This window comes from Alexandromys fortis, unplaced genomic scaffold, assembly GCF_014885135.2.
Source record: "Alexandromys fortis isolate MF-2015 unplaced genomic scaffold, M_Fortis_MF-2015_v1.1 scaffold_97, whole genome shotgun sequence".
NCBI lineage: Eukaryota > Metazoa > Chordata > Mammalia > Rodentia > Cricetidae > Alexandromys > Alexandromys fortis.
In genome coordinates this window covers 898976-918267 of record NW_026067981.1, presented here as the reverse complement: position 1 = coordinate 918267, position 19292 = coordinate 898976, and the positions used below count along the sequence as shown (strand labels likewise).

General features: G+C 40.0%; 1 protein-coding gene across 5 annotated transcripts in view; it reads left to right on the top strand.

The window, feature by feature from the left end:
- Dnm3 (dynamin 3) overlaps window positions 1-19292 on the top strand; it is a 474394-nt gene that overhangs the window by 87927 nt on the left and 367175 nt on the right. For all 5 annotated transcript variants that reach the window (XM_050158367.1, XM_050158366.1, XM_050158369.1 and 2 more), the window contains exon 2: window positions 113-186. In XM_050158367.1, the coding sequence (XP_050014324.1) occupies window positions 113-186 (74 nt within the window). The remainder of the gene's footprint in view (window positions 1-112; window positions 187-19292) is intronic.

The following is a 19292-nucleotide window of genomic DNA, read 5'->3' as shown; positions in this document are numbered from 1 at the left end:
TTCTTGAGACAAAGAAGGAACACATTGAAAGATTGGAGATTAAAAGAATTACCCTAGAGCCCAATTTAAAATTCCATTATGCCTTCATCTATGATTTCTTGTTTGTTTTCAGGGACTTTCTTCCTCGAGGCTCAGGCATCGTGACCCGACGACCTCTTGTGCTTCAGCTTGTCACGTCTAAAGCAGGTAATTAAGTAGTAAATATGTTTACTGTGTGATGTGCACACCCCATGGCAACTGTCATTTTTATTCGTGGGCACTGGATGTGTCAACAAACCCACTTCTACAGCTGCTCTGGTATGGGCAGCCGTCTGCATTTCTCTCAAGAATGCTTTCCTGTCCATTGTTCTTTTGATTGCATTGAAGATGCATACTTACATGCATATAGATTTTTAGCACAATTTTCTTAGGCCAAGAAGATATTTGCTTATTGTAATTCATCTCTGAAAGTTTATATTATCATGAACACTCCTTTTGTGTATACTCTTTCTGCATGTGTGTATATTATATGTGTGACTATTCTGCCATAAAAATTAAAGATTTAAGGAACTAGAGAGCTAGCTCAGTGGTTAAGAGCACTTCCTCCTCTTTCAGGGGACCTGAGTTTAGTTCCCAGCACCCTCATCATGTGGCTCCAATCACCTGTACGTTTATATCCAGAGGATTCAATATCTCTTCTGGTCTTTGTGGACACTGTACTCGCATGTACATACTCATACATGCATATAATTAAACTTAGAATATTATGTAATGGTCCAACTTCAGGTTCTACTCATAGACAACCAATGACTGCACATCATCTGTCTACAAGATTATTCTTGGTGCCTCATGTGTTCTTAAAATCCTTGTCAAAATTTTACTGACTGTAGCTATGTGGATTTATATTTGAATTCTCAATTCTAATCAATCGATCACTATTTCTATTCTTGTACCAATACCATGTTGTCTTAAATACCTTTGCTCTATGGTAATATTATTTTTTTTTAAATTTAGAAAGTGGCACTTTTAGTTTGTTCTTTAGTTTCAAGACCATTTTAGCAACCCCGAGTTCTAACTTCTGCCTGTCTATAATCACCTTGTTTTATCCAAGAAATGTGAGATTATTTTTTAACTTCTGAAAATCAATTAATATAATGCATTGTGTTGAAATACTTAAGAAAATCAACAAAATTCACAGTATCGTCTCAGTAGGCTCAGTATTATACATTCATTCAGAAAACTTGTAATAAACTAGGAATTAAGGTGTGCTTTCTTAGCCTAACAGACATATGAAAACCCCTCTGCTAACAATACCCATAAAAAGGAAAGCTAAGGCAATGGTTCTTAACTTTCCTAAATACTGTGACCCCTTTAATACAGTTCCTTATATTTTGGTGACCCCCAACCATAAAATTATTTTCATTGCTACTTCAACACTGGGGCCAATGGGTGTGGAGGTGCAGTGAGTGGAAAGGGCAGCAGGAAATGGAGTCAAGACCCCAGTGCTGCTGCAGTAGTTAAAAAAAGAAAGTAAAAAAAAATGGAGTACAGACCTAAACAGAAAACCCTCAATAGAGGAATCTAAAATGGCTGAAAGACACTTAAGGAAATGTACAACATCCTTAGTCACCACAGAAATGCAAACCAAAACAACTCTGAGATTCCGTCTTACACCTGTTAGAATGGCCAAGATCAAAAACACTGATGACAGCTCATGGAGGAGAGGTTGTAGGGTAAAGAGAACACTCCTGCATTGCTGGTGGGAGTGCCAGCTGGTCCAGCCCCTTTGGATGTCAGTGTGGTGATTTCTCAGGAAATTAAAAAGCAACCTTCTTCAAGACCCAGCAATACCACTTTTGGGTATATATCCAAAGGATGCTCAATCGTGCCACAAGGTCATGTGCTCAATTATGTTCATAGCAGCATTGTTTGTCATACCCAGAACCTGGGAACAACCTAAATGCCCCTTGACTAAAGAATGGATAAGGAGGAAAATGTGGTACATTTATTCAGTGGAGTACTACACAGCAGAAAAAAATAACGACATCTTGAATTTTGCAGGCAAATGGATAGAGCTAGAAAACATCATTTTGAGTGAGGTAACCCAGAAAGACAATTATCACATGTAGTCACTCATAAGTGGATTTTAAACATAAAGCAAAGAAAACCAGCCCACAAATCACAATCCCAGAGAACCTAGACAACAATGAGGACCCTAAGAAAAACATAGATAGATCTAATATACATGGGAAGTAGAAAAAAGACAAGGTCTCCTGAGTAAACTGGGGACCATGGAAGAGGGGAGGGGAGAAGCAGGGAGGAGAGCAGAGAAAAATGTATAGCTCAATAAAAATCAATAAAAAAAGAAGAAAGCCAATGGGGGCAGCAACGTTGTAGACCAGAGGCATGCAAGGAGAACATGACAGGAGGATTAGAGCTTTAAGTGAAGGCCACTGAAATCATGGCAGGAACTTGAGGTTCTCTAGCACTTTATAAGTGTTTTTTATAAAGGACTTAGGAAGAATCATTTCTTTGTAAGATGTGTCAAAAGCAATCTGAGACTCAGGCCCGGGGAGGGTCTTCAATCTAATGCATGCCAACTGCAATTTCCATCTGATCTATTTCCTTTGACCTCCTCCTTCTTTATGAAAATGCTTTTTTCTTGTTATGTATACTGTATATTCAACTCCTCATAATAAAAGGTATCTCATATACTAGCTTTTAATTATTATACTATTTTAATGTCTTGATTTTGCTCTGTGTACGTCTATCGATATCCATGTTAGACTTTAAGGGGGCCATCTATTAGGTGTTAGTGTAGACTCCTAAATAAGCATAAATATAGTTAGTTAGAACATGGGTTTGTATTGATTTACAAGGGTATAATATTGGGTTGGAAAAATTGTTGAGTGGTTAACAGCACTTACTGCTTTTGCAGAAAACCTTGGTTTGGATCTCAGCACCTACCCAGTGGCTCAAAACTCTTTGTAACTCCAGTTCCAGGAGATCTTTTGTTCTGACTACCACAAGTGCCAGACCTGGTGTACACACACACACACACACACACACACACACACACACGAGAAAGAGAGAAAGACAGAAACAGAGACACACAGAGAGAGGGGCATAACACATATACATAAAATAAACAGTCAAAACAAGGATATAATCTAGAAATTTCACCTACATTGCTTAGTATTATTTTAATGTTTTATTTTAATTATGCATATGTACTTATATCCCTGTATGGGTATGTGTTCTCGTGTGGGTACCTGCAGAGTTCAGAGGTGTTGGGTACTACCAAAGCTAGAGTTAAACGCAGTTATTAGCTAACTGATGTAGGTGCTGGGAACTTAATTCGGGCTCTCTGCATGACCTGCAAGAAAGCCAGACATTCATAGAGGAAAATGGATTAACAAGTGTGGTAAATGTTTATGGATTTCTTTTACTCATCTGAAACCTATTTCCTGGGTGGTGCAGAGCTATGTGTCAGACATAGTCCCTATACCAACTACTATAGAGTTCAACAGGAGATAATATGTTTAAATTGAGAATGACTAAGTATTCACAAATGGATATTGAATGAGTTTATCTTGGGCAATTTGGGTGTTTATTTAATCTTTGGGACACTAAGGTGAATGCCTTCAGTGGTTAGCACATCCCTAAATACTTTCTGGATAAGACAATAAGGGAAGGTAAAAACTATGGGGATAACATTAGGAAGTTATTTGACCAAGAAAGACAGGTGTACAAAAACAGTAAAATGGGCAAGAATAAGGGAGGTGGCTATTTAATGATGTGGCCTGGAGCATTGTCCCATAGGGAATGCCAGCCCTTCTCTTCTGTGTGCTGTCCTGACCTTGTACTTGGCTGTCTGTCACAGGATTGATCTTGGCCTATTGTAGAGTGGTGTATCTGTGTCTCATCCTCCTAGGGTGTCTGCTCTTCAATAGCAGAGACCAAGAGTGTGACACCGATATCCTTGTTCCCAGAAGCTACACTTGATGCAGTCTTTGTTTTGCTATCATGCTAATTAGGAAGGAAAATGATTCAGCTGAATGAATTCCTCGCTAATCCACACACATTTCCTATTTCTATGCCAGTGTTGCGTGTTTTTCTAATTATCTCCAGGAATAGTGACTAGTAAGTATGCATATAATAAAGCCGAGTTTCTGTGGCCAAAGAGAAGTCTGCATACATAAACACACACACAGTTTTTGTAGCTTTCATTTTGTTTTTCTTTATATTGGAGGGGATGAGTTATTTGCATATATGTTTTCAGAGATATTCATATTATTAATATGTTTGAATTCAGGCAGGATAAGAAGTTTTCCATGATACACATAGAAGCAGAGGGCTTCTAGCGAAGTTGGCATGGCTGTTTATTACGGTGTTTGATTCCCTCCGGGTAGGATGTTTGAAATGCTGTTCCAATATCCGAAGTCTAGAAAGACAGATTACACATTTAAGATAGAGCAAAACCGAGCAAGCAGTGTCTGAAGTCACCACCTTAAGGTGGAGGCGTAAGGTTCAGCCTGACCTCTGCTGAGCTGTATTTGTTCAGATGGCAGTGTGAAGAGATCTACAACAAACCTTGGGCAAGGAAACGAGCAAAATGAAAAGCTTATACAAACAATACCACTTTAATTATAAAATAATGGCATTAATCTAAGGAGAAATAATAGCAATAGATGTTGGTTGTAAGTTTCATTCTCTCCTGCATTCATTTATTTCCTGGTGGTTTCTCTGAACTCAGAGTTCTGTGTCTTCCTCTTTGAAGGACCACTGAGATCTGGTTGGTTCTCTCCATTTGCTGGGAGATTGACTGACATTCTCTCTGGAATACGTTGGAACAGTTCAAGCTGCCATCTTGCTTGTTTCTTCCAGGAATTGCTCTCTTGCTTTACCTGTTGTCTGTTGTTTGAACATAATTCTCTTTTAAATCTGTTCTTTTTTCTTTTTTGTTTAGGATGAGAGGGTGAATCTTATTTCTGATACTCTTTCATGGCTGGAAGTACAGATGAGGCTGTGTTAACCTTTAGCCCTATTTGTTAATGTCCACATTGGAAATCGCTTGTCTTCTATCTCAGCTCCTAAAAATGTTGCCAGGATCATTTTCAGCATTGCTCTGGTTGTGGTGGCAACAATAACCAAACAGTTAACATCACTAAAGTTTTTGAGCTGTTTCCGGCTCTTCTTTGCGTTCCTTCTGCCATCTCTCCACGCAAGCATTTTACTCACTTAGCCATCTCCCCGCTCACACAAAACAATCCTGACGCTTCTGAGCTACCCGGGAGCCCAGACATTTTTAAGTGGCAAAGAGATGAGGTAGGAGAGCCTTTGAACTGAGGATGGACTTGGATTTGTAGTCATCAAGCTAAGACAATTTAAAAATCCATCTTCACTAGTTCACGGGCATGGCTACCTCCCAGTGCAATGTTTGTCAGGTGGACAGTCAGTCCTGAGAACTCGTCAGAATTGCTGCTTGCTTTACCAGAGTTTGCCTGTTGGGAAGGCCATCCTAATATTGGCCTTCTAACAGTAATAACAGAGGCAGTAGAGAAGGGTAAATGGTCACCAGTGCATCTTCTTAGGAGGCTACTTTTAGTCCTGAAATATGAACCTTGCTTTCAACTTTCCTAATTGGAGTCGAAGCTGGGTTGTTAGAGGAAACTGCAACTGAGAACACCACAAGAGTACTTGTTTAAAACTATAAACACATCAAATAAATATGTGGTTTAGAGCCATAATTTTAAACAAAAAATTAAATGATCTTAAGTACCTTTAAACAACCAGGAAAGCAGTTATTGTGGTAGTTGAGGAAGCAAGTGAGGATCCCTGTAGACCTCACAAGAGCCATCTGTGGTCTGGGAGCTGGACTGAACGGATGCTGGCTGATTAGCATCCCTCCCTGTGCTCATGGCATGATGGGAAAGTCGCTCAGAGCTTGTGAGAAGCGTGTGTAAAAATGTCCTTGTTAGGAAGTTTGGTGGACAGTTATCTATCTGATTCAGTTGGTGGCAGTGGTGAGGTGACAAGCAATGGCAGCTTTTGGAAGCAAGACAAGAAGCCAGGTAAAGTGGCTTATGCATGTAATCACAGTACTCAGGAGTCTGAGGCAGGAGGATTGCTGTGAGTTTGGACTGTAAAATGAGACTGTCTCAACACACACACACACACACACACACACACACAAGTAAGACAGGAACAGGGAAAGAGAGCTGTTACTCTGATGGTAGCTTGGCCATAGGGTTTGTGGTTCCTAAGAACACGGTTTACACATGAACAAAGGATTTATTTTTTATTATCTTAAAATACATTTTTATTTTTGAAAATAAAATATAATCTCATCATTTCCCTCTACCAATATATATATATATATATATATATGTATATTCCTAATTCATAAACACAACCTGCTTAGTCCATAAACTGGTAATTGTATGTATATGATTTCAGGGTTGACCACTTGGTATTGGATAACCAATCTTTCCTGAGGAAGGCTATTTCTCACACTTTCTGCATTCTTTAGATGCCTGTGGGTCATTGTCTAGGGTTGGGGCCTTGGTAGATTTTTCCCTTCCCTGTTAGCATATCCATTGGTGTTGGATGGAGGCTTTAAATCCTCCTGTTGCATCTCTGGTCTTCTCTATTTCTATTGATTAAAGCTCAAACTATTTTGGTTCTGGAAGTTGGGTTTGAATTTTAAACAACAGGACTATATTTCTGTGTCTATGCATGTACCTTACTTACGTTTATCTCTTTCTCTCTGTCTATGTCTCTCTCTGTATGTGTCTCTTTGTGTAAGTCTTTCTTTGTGTCTCAGTATGTGTATATGCCTATGAGTATTTTTGTATGTTTCTATCTTTCTCTTTCTCTCTGTGTGTCTCTGTGTGGTGTGTGTACCTGTACCTGTGTGTATATATCTATGTATATCTGTGTGTATCTCTATATGTGTGTGTGTGTTCAGGCATTCATGCACAACATCTGCTATTGGTTAATTTCCTCTGGCAGATTTTGTGTCTATATACATTAAAAAAGGGGACACACATAATTCATCAAGATTTCTAAGTCAATTTGGATTAGATCCTTTTGCATAGTTTAAAATTTTTAACATCTCTTCATGACAGGCTGAGAAAAATTCAGTACCGCACAGCAAATATTAACACTTGATTTGACTTTCGACTCAAACACTTATCAGTAATAATTTTAGAAATATGAATAACAATAGTTCCCTTAGTACTCATAAAGAATAGCAAGGTGTCTGCAAAATAAGATCATGAATTCACTGAGCAAAATATATTTATTTCCTCTGATCCCGACCAGACATTTCTGCTACCGTTCTTTACTCAGCCTCTGCCTGTCTCGCAGGTGCCTGGCTTTTTTATCTTCTACCTTGAAAGCCTTCCCAAGGGCATCTGATAAGTGGCTTCACACTCAGAAGCAGGTAGCCCAGATGGTCTAAAGGCCTTTGTGTTTCAGTAGAACAAGATGAGAGGCCTTCCTTGGCCAGGAACCGAGATTAGTCTCTTCCGCTGGAGCTCCTCATGGGGAAGGAGGCAGTTTCATGTTGTTGTTGCTTTTGATTGGTGTTGGTTCTTAATTTGCAGAGACTTTTTTATGCTCTTTAAATCATGCGACCCAGGTGATTGCAGGTCTCCTCTATCCGAGGTTGGCACCTCCAGGTAATTCCATCCCTCCTCTGTTCAGAGTGCTTTATGAATTATTTCTGATCCTTAGAGCACTCGGCCTGCTGTGAACAGAAGCGATTAGGTCTGTTTGACAGGTGATGAGACAAACACACATTTTAGAGCAGCAGAACAACACATTTGAAAACACTTTGAAAAGTATTTGTCTGTGACACACATACAAAAGACTCATTGCCAAATTGTGCAAGATCTGACAGATTAAAGCATCCCACTAAATTTTTAAACAAGGAACTAATTTATAATGGATAAGGAAAGTAGAAGTAAACACTAAGGTGCTGGAGGAGTAAGCTGGGGTGAAAGCCAAAATGTAACCATCACACACATGGACACACACATGCACACGCACATGCACACGTACATGCACATGCATACACACATGCGTGCACACACACTTATTTAGTATTCTGGGTGCAGAAGGATGGAAAGAGAAGATGACAGATCAATGGGCAACGCTAAGGTGACAATGCCCACTCCGTGTAGACGAGCTCCCAATGAACAGGCTTCTGACGGGTCTGATCATGTCAAAGACCAAAAGGAAAGCAGCTCTTCACTGATAAGACAGTCATCGAAAGAAGTGTTGCCAAGGAAAACAGCTCCAGCCTGTCACCAGGGCCCTGTTGGCATAGCTCCTCAAACAGGCATTTCCTGAAGGAGCCAGATTCCAGAGTGCTAGTCCAACCAAAGCCCCCAACAAGACTTGTGGTTGAAACAAAACCCAGGTAGAGGAAGTACTAAGGTCAAGATTTGTAAGCTACAACAGAATTGCACAACGATTCTACTTCCTATTATTCAGAAATTCAAGAGTTCAGCAAAAAGTACCATCATGTGGCTTCCTTAATTATGTAATTTATTTAGGGATATTGGTCAGGATGCAAAAATGGAGCTGCCAGAGTGTCAAGAAGCACATCTCTGGTTGAGGGGAGAGTGGAGAGACATTCTGGAGGAAGAGAGTATGGGGAAGTGTCGGGGGGGTGCTGAGTGTGTTTTTCCATCTTGGCTATGGTGATGGGTGCACATGTATGTACTTGTTAAGCTGTGCACTTTAAATATGTGCACTTTGTTCTATATCCATCATATCCCCGTGAAGCCATTAAAATGTTATGTGTCCTTCTACCTAACTGCTGTGAGTTTGTAGCTCAGTCATGTGCAGATGCTGCTGTGCTTTCTCTGTTTTTCCCAGAAGTGGAACGGAGGAAGAAGAATGAGCTGGGCCACTTTTATTCCTATGCTCTGGGTGCCACAGAGACATTGGGGAATCTCTCCCCCCCCAACGTGTGTGTATGTGTGTGTGCTTTCATACACATTTTGCTAAGGTTACATTTATTTCTGATGTGAACTGGCCGACTTTATGCTTGTTGACTCCTTAGTGGAATTGGTGTTGAGCTCTGAGTTCTAATGGCAGTGATTGATACTATGCCCTTCATTTAAGACATGAGGATTATGTAGTAAGAACTCGTGCTTTTTAATCTAAAGGTGGAAAAATATTGCCAGCCTCCTGTACCTAGCACCTTGCATGAATGTGACTGGGCAGCTATTTCGTTATCAAGTAGCAGACGTGTTGAAATAATAACCAGACTCTGCAGTATTTTGTTGCAGTGCTTTGCATTATAAAGACTGTATTTATCGTGTACTTGCCCTTCTGTTCCTAACTATGCTTATGTTTGGCAAAAGCATCCCTGTTCTCTAAAAAGATTTATTTGTAAGGAACTATGCTTCTGCATAAGCATGTTTCTGAAGAGGCAGATTTTTTCCCCTTAACCAGCAAATGAGTATAAGAGCATGTTTTTTTTTTTTTGATTTATTGTGTGACCTTGGTCAGTACACAGCATAGTTGATGTTTACTTCTTTAAAGTGTGGCTGATGGTATACTATGTGATGAACCATACATTGATATTTTGAACCAGGAATCAGTAATTTTCCAAAGGATGCTCTTACTCAGGTGATTCTCAACCTTCCTAATGTGATCCTTTAATACAGTCTCATGTTGTGGTGAACCCCCAACCATAAAATTATTTCATTGCTTCTTCATATCTGTAGTTTTGCCACTGTTATGAATGGTAATGTAAATATCTGACGTTCAGGATATCTGATATGTGACCCTGGTGAAAGGGTCGTCTGACCCCCATAGGGATGGTGATCTATAGGTTGAGAACCACTGCAAATTGATTCCTGGACAGATAGTATGTATAGTTAACTCTTTGTTTCTAGTTAGTTTACTTTTTTTATCCTTGAGATAGGATCTAATGGATCCCGTGCTGGCCTTATCTTCACTTGTAACTGAGGATGACCCTAAACTCTCCCATCCTTTTGCCTTACCTCCCCAATGCTAGGTTTGTGTGCCACCATGCCTAGTTTGTGTGGTGCTAGGGGTTAAACCCAGAGCCTCATGTGTGCTAGGCCAGTGCTGTGCAAATTGAGGTGGCATTTCTGACCCAGCCCAAACTTCCTTTTCGAACATGGTAAACAGAGTCTGTGTGTTCTTTTCCAGGCTGTCCAGACCCAAATAATAACACAGAAACTATATTAATTACAACACTGTTTAGTCAATGGCCCGGGCATATTTCTAACCAGCTCTTACATCTTAAATTAACTCATTTCTATTCATCTATGCATTGCCACAAGGCTGTGACTTGCCAGTGAGGTTCTGGAGTCTTTCTCCTTGGCAGCTACATGGCGTCTCCTTGACTCTGCCTTCTTTCCTCCTCTATCTCTGCTTGGATTTCCCACCTTCTACAATCTTCCCTGCCACAGACCAATGCAGCTTCTTTATTAACCAATGGTAATAAAACATATTCATAGCATACAGAGGGGAATCTCACATCAGAACACAGTGTTTATCAGCTTAGTTTGGGGTCTGGAATCTTTCATCCCCTTTCTTCCTGATGTCTTGCGAAGGCAGCTGCAGGTCGGGTGCCATTTCTCCTCTAGGTCTTCTGGGACAGCTTCCTGCCCTTGGACTGCCTGTGCCCTCTACTTGGGACAGCTTCTCTAACTTCACCTGCCGCACTGTACCACAGCTTGGTGTTTAGGGGTTAATCAGACTGTTTTATTGCCGTGAGTTTCTTGAATTTAAGAGCCATGCCTTGTTTGTATTTGTGTTTCAAGCACCAGAGTATGGCCTGGGAAGGGATAAACAAACACTGGTATACATGTGTGTTCAATGACTGGATGAGTTTGTTCCCATCTCCAGTGAAGTCTGAATTTGATATCTTATGCAGACGTTCCCAGGTTAAGCTTTCATGAGTACAATAGAGTGGAAATTGGTATTCCACAAAATTTAGTGACATGAACATTTTACATGAAATTTAATAAACCTTTTTGCTGTTGCTAGGACCGTTGCTTCTTGATGTGAATCACTGGGTAACTTTCATAGCTTCCTCGGCTGCTGTGGAAATCAAAGGGCCATCTATGAGTTAGGAACTGCGTTTATATTTTTAAAGAAGGATTCTTTTCTTAGCTAGCTGGTAATTTATGTTTCCTTCTCATCATTAATAGCGCTGATTTTATTGCCAACATCTGAATAAAACCCTCTCCTTCTTATATTGTTTCAATGTCTCAATTCAGAGAGGTAGTTATTATATCATGACTTTGGTAAGAAGTGGATGATAATTCTAGGCATTTACATAATAGTCTATTCTGGGGCAAGAAGAACTTCAAAGCTTTAAAATGCTTGAATTCTAACTACTTAAAAGGTCTCATGTGAGGGCAAGGGGTAGAGAGGGAGGGCAGATAATGGGATTCAAAACAGAGTTATATTAGAGGAATACGAGTTCCAATGTTTTACATCACCTCATGGTGAATGTAGTTTACAACAGTTTATTGTATGTTTCATTAAAAAAATAGAAGAATTTTTTGATTCTTAATATAAAGAATTAATTGATGCTTAAGAAAATGAAATGCTAAATATCCTTATTATATATTATATACATGTATTAAACAATCATACTGTATCCCAAAAATACATATAATTATTATATCAATTAAAATATTAATATAAAGTAGTTTTTGGAGGCCAGTGTGCAAAATGGCTTAGTGAGTAAATTCACTTGTTGTGAAATTCTGGTGGCCTGAGTTTGATCCCTGAAAGGAAAGAATTGGCTCCATAGTGTTGTCTTCTGACCTCAGCTCTTCTTGCACACATACACACACATAAATATGCACAATGCACACATACACACACACACACCTTTTCTGTTGCTGTGATAAAATACCATGACCAAAAGCAACTTAGAATACAGAGAGAGTTTAGAGTTTCGTTTGCCTTACAGTTTCAGGCCAAATGTCCATGATGATAAAAAGACCCAGCAGTCGGCAGTCAGAGCAGGGAGCTGACCCACCACATTTTGTCAGCATGCTGGAACTAGAACAGGAAATGGGGTGAGACTATAAACCCTCCAAGCCCATCCTCAGTGTCTACTGCTTCCAGCAAAGCTGCCTCTCCTCCAGGTTTCATACCCTCCCCCAAACACAGTGCCACCAACTGGGGACCAAGTGTTGAAATACAGAGCCTACATGGAGTGCCTTTGGTTTTAGTTGACTCTCTCCCGCCCACAGCTTTCCAATTTTTCTTCTCGGATCCCCCTTCAAATGTTTCTTTGCTACTATACTCCACGTCTACCTTCACATCACATGTGTTTTGCTATGCTACTTCCTCCAGAGCCCCTCCCCACACCTCTCAAGGGCAACTTGTCAAGGAAACAACTGAAATGTATGCAACTGTTGGCTACCTAGCCTATACTGAAATCTTATCCTAACTTGAACATCAGTTTTACTGAAAATTTTGTAATTCATTTTTCTATAGAGCTGGATAGAGTTCCTTCATTATCCATTCATCAGCTGCTGGATAGCTAGGCTGATTCCATTTCCTGGCTACAAATGAACATGGAGTCAGTACTGAGTGACCCTAAGACTAAATTTCAGGCACCATCTGGCTGACCCTGGAGGTGGAAGATTTTGTCCCACCAGCTAACTCCCAAATAAACACACAGAGACTTACTATTAATTATATAAGCTCAGCTGATAGCTTAGGCTTATTACTAATTAGTTCTTACAACTTAAATTAATCCATATTCCTTATCTACAATCTACCACGTGCTCTGGTACCTTTCCTCAGTATGGCACATTCATCTTGCTTCTCCCCACATCTCCTGTCGACCTCTGCCTTTCTTTATCCCAGTGCCGTGTCCCTGTCTGCAAGTCACACCTAACTTCTTCCTGCCTAGTGATTGCCCATTTAGTTCTTTATTAAACCACTGAGAGCAGGACATCTTCACAATGTACAAAAAGATTATTTCACTGCAGACCGCAATACAGCCAAACTGGATTAGTGGCAAACAGATTCCCCAATGTCCTCACAATGTAGACAGATCTGAAACATCTCAAAAGGTGCAGCCAATGAAAGATGCAGAAGTCTCATTGTAAAAGTGCAGGCACCATGAAAAACAAAGTCACCATGTTGTTTCCAAAGATCACCAATCCCATAGTAATGGAATCCAATGAGAACAACCAAAACAAATTCCAGACAAAAGGAGAGTTATAAATATGCTCAAAGGCTTCAAAGAAGACCCAGATAAACACTTACTGCAATTTTGTTTTCATCTATGGTAGGGACGGAGGAGATGTAGACTGTTGCCCATTATTTTGTCACTGACAATTCTCAGTAGTGTTGATTGCCATTTTGTCAGCAAGGAGAAATACACTAGGCGCTCATAAATCGAAGAAGAGCAATTTATCAATGAAACAATTGAAATGTGTGCATCCAGCACTGCAGTGAGTGTGTAGAGTGTGTAGTCTCCACCCAGCACAGCCCTGGATGTTTGGAGCTAGCGCAGTCTTAGATCATGTGAGCTTTTGAATAGAGATTTTTTTTTTTTTTAGTTATTCAAGACAGGGCTTCTTTTAAGCTTTGGAGCCTGTCCTGAAACTTATTCTTATAGACAAGGCTGGTCTTGAACTCACAGAGATCTGTCTGCCTCTGCCTCCTGAGTGCTGGTATTAAAGGCATGTGCCACCACTGCCCAGCTAAATAGCGATATTTTATTATTGAATAATAATAAGTTTGTAGTCAACCATAAATGACAATTTTTTTTTTCTCTTTTGATCTTTGCTTAACTCCCTTACTGGTGTTATTCATTGAAGAGCAGGATTTTGCATTGATGATTATAGTAAATATCTTTTTTTTTGGTTTTTTGAGACAGGGTTTCTCTATGGTTTTGGAGCCTGTCCTGGAACTAGCTCTTGTAGACCAGGCTGGTCTGGAACTCACAGAGATCCGCCTGTCTCTGCCTCCCGAGTGCTGGGATTAAAGGCGTGCGCCACCACCGCCCGGCTAGTAAATATCTTTTGTTAAGGTCAATTGCAGATAGGTCCACTGAGATGACTTTAGGTCCTGATTTTTTCCCCAGCCTGGTTGCAGCACCTCTCCTGTGGTTTTTAACCATCTTACCATCTTTGTCTAAATTATTGGAGTCAGATAGCAAACACTAGTGGTCAGAATAGAGCCATGGATTTTCTGTAACAGCAGGGAGACCTTGTCCATTATCACAGGCTTGTTCTTCTTTGATTTCTGGGTAACCTAGTAGCTTATCCCATGGCGCTGAAAAGAAAATAAAGTCATATTAAGATGGCGATATGTCAGCTTCAGTGCTCTTAGTTGACTCTACTGCTTGAGGCCGGTGAGCAGTCCCCTCAGGAGGCAGTGACATCTTGTGTCTGACCCTCCGGAGGCAGTGACATCATCTTGTGTCTGATCACATTCTGTTTCACTGAGGATGCTTGCTCGTTTCTGCAAGGAGACTAGTTGTTCATATCAAGTCCAGAACATCCTAAACCGTACCCGTGGAAAATGCTGCCAGAAGATGGATGAGTTTTTGATGAGAACGTACTTTCTCGTAGTGGCATTTCAAGCAGGAGAAGGAGCGTTGAGAAACTGGGGCAGCACTTTGTTACGCAACTTTTTCCAAGAAAGCTAAAAATACATTCTCAGGAGAATTAATGAATTATAGTGACTTGATGCTAAGCAGTTGTATTTAAATTAGGGATGTTTAACTTCCTAATAAGATTTCACCACAGTGTGAAAATAGGGATATCCTGTTAGAATAGCTTCGGTTGATTAGCCAGTTTAAAAATACTTGACTCTGTGTTAGCGTAAAGAACGGAAGCACATAGAAAGGTACTACTGTATGATGCACGCTTCTCTCTTGCAGCTCTGGATGGGAAGGCCCTTTGTTTTTATCCTCTTTCGAGCAAGCTGTTTTGGAAGTGTTACTTACCATTTACCCATACAATCAGGCACCATTTATGCCTGCACAGATAGATATATTGGATAATGAACTGGTTAATGACACTGAGGCTATTCACTGCTGTATTTACAATATTTGACTACTGTGTATTTACAAAACGAGGTAATGCAGTACCTCTACTTTCACGGATATACAGGATAATCATCCAATAAATATGTCACATTCTTTGTTTTAAGCTCCGTGCAGACAAGGGGGAGTCAGAGACAAATGTGAGGTAATTTTGGTCTCATGGGGCCAATGAACTGGCAAGGAAGCCAGAGGCAAAACAGTACAGTGTGGCCAATAAAATCATAAAGTTATCTACACTTAAACACTCATTTTGTTTCTCTTCCTAGAGCCAGACTAATAACCTCTCTGTTGGAACTGTTATGGGGGGATTCATGATATACAGATGAGCGCCAAGGACGGAATTAGTGGGAAATTCTGTGTTGAGGAGCCTAAGCTGAGTCTTAATGAGCAGAAACTAGCCATATCAAGGTGTGTGTGTGTGTGTGTGTCTGTGTGTCTGTCTGTGTGTGTCTCTGTGTGCATCTCTGTGTTTGTTTCTGTGTTTGTCTGTGTCTATCTCTCTGTGTGTGTGTGTGTCCGTGTGTGTCTGTGTGTCTGTGTGTGTGTCTGTGTGTCTATGTCTGTGTGTGTCTCTGTGTGTATCTCTGTGTGTGTTTCTGTGTTTGTCTGTGTCTATATCTCTCTGTGTGTGTGTCTGTGTGTCTGGGTCTGTGTGTGTATCTGTATTTGGAAGAACAAAGAAATTGTTCACTTGGAGGGAATACAGTATGTCCCGAACATGGGACAGGAAGTCTAATGAAAAGTCCACCTACAAAGAGGACTTATCAAAGCTGCTAGAGAGAGGGGATGATACAGGCATCTCTCCACGCTGATGGATTGCTGTGATGGTGCTGAGACCATGAAGTAAGACACCAGTGAGAGGTGACAAGAACTTTCCTGGTTGCATGTTTGTAGAAGGTTTTAGAAGATGGGCAAGAAATCTTAAGGAAGTAAAGTCTGATAGATATATTTATGTTATATATTTCTAGTTAATTATCATGGTATAATATCATAATTAGTGAACTCTAGTCATACATATCAACATGGATGAATCTTAGGAATAAAATGTTGGATGTTGACTTAGAGTAGGTCCCAGGTGAATTCCTTCATTTTTCTAGAGCTCCAGATAAGCAAAATGAGATGATATATGGCTTAAAGATCCCTATGTATATAAACATACATATGTAATAAGACAATATCAAAAGGAAAATCACAAAAAGGAAAATAATTAACTTTCATGAGGACAGGGAGAAGAGTAAGATAGAAAAGTGGGGGGTGAAATGAATTAGATATTCCTGGTTCTTATGAAGGGTTCCTGCAATTGATTTTACTGTTACCTTTGGCGCATGTCAATATATTCTTATATATTGTTAAATGCACTAAAATTAAAGAGAAGTGTAAGTAGAAACAAGGATAAGCTACTACTAGGCTTCTGAATTGGGTTATTAGATCAATGTTGTTTAGTTCAAATAAATAAAGAACCTGAAGGTTTATTCATGGAAAATTATGGATGGGGTGCTTGGAGTGCATACAGCAAATGAATACAAATCTAGACTCAATTTTCAGATTTGTAAGTCACACAGAGTTGTCTTTCAATCTCTTAAGTGGATAAAAATCTCCAAAGAATTATTCAAAGCAATCATTGCAAGAGGGAGATCTCAAGGTGACTGTGCACTGAAGTTTGAGAAGCAAGCACAACCTATGGCGATGAGGGAAGCCTAGACATTGGCAACAGAAAGGAGAGGGTAGAGCTTTGTGAAGGATGGCTAAATATCAGTGTCAGATCAGCCAGGCCACTTATGAAGGCCAAGCTGGGGTTTAGGGGTGTGCTGGTCTTAGTCAGCTCTGTTTCTAAGCAGTGGATATAAAGGAAAGAAGTGGAGATGGGGCAATGCATGTAGATCTCCTGGTGCAGAGTGTTGGCAGGAAGTGAGCACACTGATTTGAATAGTGTCTTATCAAAGTTCCTGTTCTGCAAACTCAGTGTGTCAGTGTACCAGTTTCTCAAGATAAGATGAAGGATCAACTCAGGTCTAAACACAGAGACAGGTTCCCTTATGATGTGAGGGATCTTTGGACATGGACACACAGGAAAAATATCATATGACAGGAGACTCATAGATGGGAGAGAAGAATTCTTAAGACAATGAACAGTGAGGGTTGCTGAGAATCACCCACAGCTAAGAGGATGACCTGGGCTACACTCTTTTCTTCAGACTACAGAGAAAGAATGGTCTTGCCAACATCTTAATTTTGGAGTACTAGATTACAGAATTGTAAAAAATAAAAATACAATTTCTATTGTATTCTAAGAAGTATTTAAGAAGTAAGGACTTTGATGACATGAGACAAATCTACTTCTGGCAGCACTAATTACTTCAAGAGGTAAAGTTGAAATACATGAAAATGTTTTATCACAGATCAAACCATCAGCATTGAGGGAGAAAAAAAGATGATTAGGAAAAGGACAGTATATCCCCCAAGATATTTCTTCAGGCTTCCTAAGAGGGAGATATGAGCTCACAAAACTTTTGACACCAAATGTGTATATTTTCCATGCCAAGCCATTTTCAATTCTCTGTAGACATTAATTGGGTTGTCTATGATTTAATTCTATTCTGACATTAACTGGAATTACAATGAACTCCAGGGTTAAAGTCTCTATCTCACAAGACTGTCCTCAATTCTAATGTCAATATCAAGTACTAGGTCTCAGGTGTCATGATCTGGCTCCACATTGAATGTTTACACAAATTCTTCTTCTTGAGGTTTAATAATTTTTCCTTAAATGTTCATAAAATTCAGGGGAAAATTTTATTTAAGTTTACTAGTGATTATGTAAAGATACAAATGACTGGGGTTAGCAGCCAGAAGAGGAGGCACACAGGTCAATGCTCAGGAGTTATTGTCTTTGTGGAGCTGGCATGCAATACCCTCGTGTAGTACACATGGATGAGTTCTCCAACTTGGGCGTCCTTATGACCCCTTTGGTTAGAGTTATGGTAGAAGTTCTGTCTCATTGGTACTATTGATTGATCATTGGCCATTTGTGATCAATCTCCAGATCCATCTTGAAACTCCTAAGAGTCCATAAATAAAGTTTCCTCTCCAGCACATACTTATAAAAAGTAAAAAAGATTGTTGGGAATAACACCACATGTTCCTCTCACCTCCAGGAATCATAAAACACCAAGTTCTTCAGAATCTATGTCAGGAAATGTGGACAGATGTATATTTCTAAGGATGTTTTATTGACCAACCAATCTATACAGATATTACCTATGAAGTGTCTTTGATCTAAGTGGACCTCCTGAACAAAATTTAAGTGTCCGTAGGGTGACTTCTTTTCGTCTGTGATCATGTATCTTTTTTAAAAAAATATTTACTTATTTATTTATTATGTATACAATATTCTGTGTCTGTGCCTGCAGGCCAGAAGAGGGTATCAGATCTCATTTCAGATGGTTGTGAGCCACCATGTGGTTGCTGGGAATTGAATTCAGGACCTTTGGAAGAGCAGGTAATGCTCTTAACCGCTGAGCCATCTCTCCAGCCCCGTGACCATGTATCTTATAAACATATATATGTCTAGGCTGGGTAGGCTGTTACTGTGGGCTTGTGCCTCTTCCTGCTTTATTGTCCCTCATCTGCGTGATTGGAGGCCCCTTTGGAAGATTTCTCATTGAGCACCTCCTTGCCCTGTCCTTATATATTATTCCTGGGATTCACAGATTTTTTTTCCTTTCTCTGAGCCTGTTATTGTTACTATCTCAGAGAAGTTAAAAGGGTTCAAAGGGTAGAAAAATTGGTTCTTATGTCTTTCCTCTACTAATTCTAGACATGGTGCCAGTCACAAATGAAAGATCTCCCTTGTAACTTAAATGCTCTTGCATGAACATGTGGCTTGGCATGGCAAAATGACATTCTCATGTTTGCTCCCTTAGTGACTTTATACATAAATCACTTATTCTTGCTATCACTTGCCATGCAAAAGTTTTGAAGATTGGACAAAAAAGTGTGTGGTAGTTTGAATGAGAATGGTTTCCATGGGCTTAAATGTTTGAATACTGGGTTCCCAGTTGATGAACTGTTGGGGAAAGGTTAGCAGGCATAACCTTGTTGGAGGATGTATGTCGCTGTGGGTAGACTTTGAGGTTTCAAGAGTCCACTCCAGAACTAGTGTCACCCTGCTGGCAGCCTGCAGATCAGGATGTAAAGCTCTCAGCTATTGCTCCAGCACCATGCCTGCCTGCTT